The following is a 6,000-nucleotide window of genomic DNA, read 5'->3' as shown; positions in this document are numbered from 1 at the left end:
TAGGGTTTGCTACACGTTTTGCTGGAGTCTGTAGGAGTCTTTCCATTCATTTCTTTAGGCTTTAGATTGGGCCCGCAATCGCGCCATGCCTCAGTTTACTACCCAGCGGTGATGCAGCCGGCATGCGGATTGACTTCACAGCAGCTGTGTGCGGGATCATTAATAAATGGGCTGAGTTCTGTTCGCGGAGTGGCTGGTGTCAATCTGGAGTCATGCCATTGATTTCAGGGGAATAGCTCCAGATTTACACCACCTTCTTTTAGATTGGGAGCTTGGCCCAATTGTTGTCTGCTGTTGAAGCGCAGGAGAATTTCCAGAGCTGGTGGGTTATGAAAACGCAAAGATCTAAACATCTGGTACCTCCGAATTCTGCATAGGGAGTGGTCAAAAATCAGGCCTCTAACGAGAAGCCAGTTTCCACCTGAGCTATGGAGCTGTCTCAGCAACTCCATCTTTACATGGCCTGGATGCATTTCAGCTCTTTTGTGGTGAGCACAAGTTTGCATGGAGCTACGCTATGGGCTAGAGTCACTTAAAAACCAGGTGTCAGTAGAAATGGTTGATTTGGTCTCTCTGGCAATGAGTAGAGTCTGCTGTTTGGCATGGAGGCGATACCTCCCAGCCCATGGGTTCTCTTGGGAGGACGGTGATAGAGAAAAAAGGGGGGTGGGAGGTTCAGCACTTTGCCACACCAGGCACCTTTCCTTGGGCAGGATGCTCTTTTCTCACTGGTGTGAATCGGGGCTGACGCCGTTGGAGTCAGTGTTACATATTACATACACTTTAAAATAAATTGTGTGTGTGTGTGTGTGTGTGTGGTGTGTGTGTGTGTGTGTGTGTAAAATCTGGAGATCAGGGCTTGATCACATTGGGTGCTGAGCATCCTCTGCTTTCCAATGCGAATTCAGTGTGAGAAGATGCTCTGTGCCTCAGTTTCCCCATCTGTAAAATGGAGCCAATTATCCTTACGCACTTCTCAGGGGCGCTGTGAGTTAAATGCCATAGTGGGCCAAACCTCTAGCTCATGTAAATCAGCAGAGCCCCGCTGAAGTCAGTGGTGCGCCGCCGACGAGCTGAGGGCCTGACCTCATGTCTCTGAGATGCTTGTAGCGCCTCAGGTATGAGCCACTGGGTACGGGGAAAGCGTTGGGATTGAGTTGTGTATTTGCACAAACACTGGTGAGCAGCACGAGGCAATCGAACAGGCGGGAGGCACCGCGGAGACTTGTAACCATACATTTATTATTCCATGTGGAAAGGCCTTAAAATGATTACACAGATGCCTGACAAGATAATCACGTACATTTGATACGAACATCGACGTTTATAATAGAAAAGCAGAACTGGCCACTTCGCTATGGCTTCTTACAAACTCGAGTCCACCTATTCACAAGATAGGCTAAGAAGAGGGGGCCTGATCCTGCGCTCACTGAAGCTAAAAGCAGCAGAATCATCCGCAGTGAGAGCTTCGCTAATGACTTCAATGGGCGCAGACCCCCTCCCTCCCCAGTGACAAGTGCTACAGGTAAAAAGATGGGCTACATATTAAATATAGGGAGTTACCTTCAAGTAGGGCTGGTATATTACACAAAAACCCACATTATTTGGTATTACTAGCATGTTTGCAATGGCCGTCACAAATTTCCATTTAAACAAAACACATAATCTCTGCCTTCTTCAGCTACAGTAAGATCTTTCTTCCATTCTCACTTTTTGGTTGTTTCTGGTTTTTGACCCTGCACGCGCAAGTATAGGAAGCATTATTAAGAACCGGATCCTTCAACATATTTAAGAATTATATTATTATAACACATAAGACCAAAAAATTAGATTTTACAGTTAAATATTTCATAAGCCAGACAAAGGTTTTACTGTACAAGCGATTGTGCATTTATTTATTTTTTTAAAAAAGCAAATGATAGTGCAAAGCAAATTCTTTTGGCCAGTCTTGCGACCATTTGCATAAAATAGAGGTGCCTGTATTTACCCCTTCATATGACAATATGTCATAAAGGAACATAGGTGCAGATTTTTATTTTTTTTTGGTTTTAAATACTCCATGAACACCATTAAATTGGTGTGAAGAATTCCTTGTTTTCTTTGTGCTTTCTATCAGTGGAAATATTGTATTGATGAACTTGAATGCATCACAAGACAGGCTGCCATAGTCCAGTTTGACAGACAGATAGCCATCAAGAGGCATGGGCTTGCTGTTTGCTAAGGCAAGTGGAGTTTGCGGTTTTTAAATCCATGAGTGGTCATTGCCGCTTCACAACTAACTCCAGGTACGTATGATTTGATGTCTCAACCCCATATTTAAACAGTAGTGCAATTGCTAGGCATTATATGTCATTTGATTGCTGGAAAGATACCCACTGAGATTTGACAAGCCAACCATCTTTGCTTTAGCTGTGGTGCATAGGGTAGAATTTTCAAAGGTGCTCAAAGTAGGGTGACCAGATGTCCTGATTTTATAGGGACGGTCCCGATTTTTGGGTCTTTTTCTTATATAGGCTCCTATTACCCCCCACCCCCTGTCCCGATTTTTCACACTTGCTGTCCCGTCAACCTTAACTCACTCAAACATAAGCAACCAGATGCCAAATAATTCTCATGATATCTTTAAACCCCCCCCCCCCACTCAGTAGTAGCAGTTTCATAATTGGTTAAGGGGGAAAAGGGGCAGCTCTGGGCCTACATCACCCTGCCAGACAGATGCTTGCTTCCAGCCACATGCTTTGTTAAATACTCACAGAGTTATGATGAACTTAGAGCTAAGCTTCAGCATTATTGTTAACGCGTCTCATCTGAAGTGGCTACACAACTACAGGAGACCTCTAGTTCAGATCCTCAAAGATACTGACTGATGCACCCGACTCCCACGGGGCCGTCCTATTTAACAAGACTGGGAATCAAATTCTAGGCCCTGACTCTCAATCGTCCGTCGCCATGTGCAGTCATTTACACCAGTGCAAAGTGGAGGGAAAATGCTTCCAGTCTGGTTCAGTAGCATTTTGTATCCATTTTGCATGGGTGTACGTGTTTCACTGCAACACGGGAGCAGGACCCCCCCTCTCCTTAAAATAGCTATTGCAACACACGAGTCCTGGGTTCTGGTCCCACTCACCCTGCCACTGGTGCGCTACGTTCAGTTATCAAGTGTGGCAGCTCTTCCAACCCACTTGCAGGCGGATGGGGCAAAGTGTTATACAGGCAAACGTACTTTACTCACAGGAGTCGTCTCCTTGTCTTCAATGGCACAACTAGTGTGAGTAAGGTTATGTTAGGATCAGGCCCTAATTCCCGGTTGAAGCCCAGGGAGCTAACTTTTGTCAGCTAGCAACGTGGAGGGGCAGTATGGTCCAGGGAGATCCCAGGAATGCTGGGTTCTAGCCCAGACTCTGCCACAGAGCTACTGTGTGATGTCCCGTTTACTTCCTTGCGCTTTGTCTATTTTAGTTGTAAGGTCACTGTGGAGGATGGTCACTATGTGTCTGTGCAGCACCCAGCACGATGGGCCGTAATCTCAGCTGAGGTCTCTAGCTGCTGCTCCGGTACCAGTGGTACGCGTGGGTCAATAGTGCCACTGAACGTGGCCTTAGACAAATCCTTCTACCTCAGTTTACCTGTCTGTAAAATGGGGATAATAAGTGCCCTAAATCACTGCAGGGGCTGTGATATGAAGAATAATTATGCTAAGCACTTTGAGATGAGAGGTGCTATAGATTATGATTTCATTTGTCTAAAAAAAACCCAAAAAACCAGGGAGTTACATTTTATTTAAAATGGAGAGGTCATTCAAATCTCAGTCAGTACTTTAAGAATCAGCTGACAATCTCCTTTCTTTAAGCACAGATGCATGGTGTGTTGAGCCACTCTGGGTGTAAAAATGGAAGAGAACCATAAAATAAATACTAAGTATTGCCACAGCTGCCTGTGTGCCACTTGGAAATGAGAGAGGAGAAGCCGCTATTCTGGATTTCTTATGATTCCAAAGGCTTCCAAGTCCTCTTTGCAGCAAACATGTTTGTAAGTGCACCTCACACACTGGATTGTCCCAAACGCATTCTTCGTCTCGGACGCAACCATCGAGACTAACTAGAAGTAGCAAGAACTTAACGTCCATGTCAGGACAAAAGGAAAACACATTGTGTAAAAAATTACATCTCATGTAAACATATGGGAAGGGGATTGGGGAGGTCGTCAACCGTGGGATCAGCCATGTTACTGTTAAAAACAAAACAAAACAAAAATCACAATACAACCACGTTCCAAATCATATCACAGCACTTGTTCACATGGCTGATACCTGCTCACTCGCTAGCAATGTTCTTCAGAGCCGTAACTGCGTCAGCGAGAGCCAGTCACATCTGTTTTGCTGTAAACAAGACTCGCGTCTCAGCTGATGCGGGCAGCTCTGGTAGCCTTACTGAGTTCGTTTGGTGGTTAAAGGCCCTTTTCTGGAGGGGGCGAGTGGCTAAGGCGTCTTAGTTCATTCTTCCTGTATTTGCAGAGAGATGGACTGGCTGATTTCTGGGGGCTTTGTAAAATTTTCTCTAACACCTATGATTCTGCAGGAGGGCAGGGTTTTTTTGGTTAAGAGCGAGATGATTGATCGGCATTCCGAACATAGCCATAGCTGCGCAATTAACAAACATCTGATTCCACACACTCCTATATACAATCCACCCATTTCAGAGAGACCAAAGGGACCTTACTGAGTGACCAAGTCGAGCCTTGTGGACGCGTGTCTTGAACTGTATACAGCGCTGGCCAATTACGTATATTGATGAAGGAAGGATCCTGACTTGCCTTCAGGTTGGGAGGCGTCCCGTGCTAGGCCTCATTTTGCTCTATTCGCGATTGACAAGAGTAACACATTGGTGGGCATTTTATTCGGTTCAAGTTACACGTGCCTCCTTGAGTCCTTTCTAGTAGGGTCTCCAGACAGACTCATCCATCCTCCCGGTGGTCGTCATGGCTGTAGGCGAGTTACTGTGACTACCATCCGCATCCACTCCATCGTTCTGATTGGCAAGGTTGGGATTCATTAAGTTGTTGCCTGCCGAGGCGCTCGTGCAGGAGGACAGCATCCTGGTGGGCGAGCGCTCCCCGCCTGCCACCATGGAGAACTGGTACGAGCCGGACGACGTACCGTAGTACAAATGGTAAGGGGAGGGGTTGGTTTGGAAGGGTCCACTTTGGTTCTGGGTGGAGCCAGGGTAGGGGGGCGGAAGGTAGGTGTGGTGGAAGCGGGTCGTGGTCGGCATGCTGGTCATGCTGAGGCCACCGATCCCCGTGGCTGAGGGCGTGGCGGTGTAAGGGAAGGCTGCTGACATTGCGCCGGGGTAATGCATCCGGGGGTCGGAAAACCTGGTCTCGGTGAGGGCCGGCAGCGTGGGAAAGGAGCGATCAAACTGACGTGGGTCGGAGAAGGGGCTCAGATCCGACGTGCCTGTTTGCAAGAAAAAAGAACATTGCCTGGTTAGGCTTTTCCCGGTGGAAAACAAAGACCACAGCTGATGGGCCCAGCTTTAGGCTGTACTTGGGGCTGACGCTTAACGCGCAGAGTGAGTGATTTGTCCAAACAGATTCCTGTGAGCAACAAGTCCTCTGCAACAGGGAAAAAGCCACACTGATCGAAACACCTTTATACAGGTAGAACTGCATCCATAAAGGGATTGCATCCACACCAAGGGACTGCACTGACTTAACTGTATTGGTTTCTAAACCGGGTACAAAAGTGATACGAAAACAGACCAGCCCTCGCAGCCCAGCATTATGTCTGTCACTCTCCTTTCTAGATGGCAAAAGGATTGCAGCCTTTACTTAAATCAGTCCGTGAAACTGAAGAAATTCTAAACAATAAATAAACCATTTAGGAGTGTGAACAACAAAACAGAAAGTAGGGATCTACCACCAATCGGCGGCTGAGTAACGAAGTAGTGTTACCTAGTGGCTAGAGCATTGGACAGGGGCTTAGGAAACCTGGGTTCTACG

General features: G+C 46.8%; 1 protein-coding gene across 5 annotated transcripts in view; it reads right to left on the bottom strand.

Annotated features, from left to right (window-relative positions):
* Window positions 1-1,230: 1,230 nt before the first annotated feature.
* The window catches only part of RUNX3 (RUNX family transcription factor 3), a 147,563-nt gene continuing 142,793 nt past the window's right edge, over window positions 1,231-6,000 (bottom strand). For all 5 annotated transcript variants that reach the window (XM_044997435.1, XM_044997433.1, XM_044997436.1 and 2 more), the window contains one exon: window positions 1,231-5,455. In XM_044997435.1, coding sequence (XP_044853370.1) covers window positions 4,932-5,455 — 524 coding nt within the window. In that variant the 3' untranslated portion in view covers window positions 1,231-4,931. The remainder of the gene's footprint in view (window positions 5,456-6,000) is intronic.

This window comes from Mauremys mutica, chromosome 23 (assembly GCF_020497125.1).
Source record: "Mauremys mutica isolate MM-2020 ecotype Southern chromosome 23, ASM2049712v1, whole genome shotgun sequence".
NCBI classification, from domain to species: Eukaryota; Metazoa; Chordata; order Testudines; family Geoemydidae; genus Mauremys; species Mauremys mutica.
The sequence above is the reverse complement of the archived record's forward strand: the minus strand, read 5'-3'. Positions and strand labels throughout refer to the sequence as shown.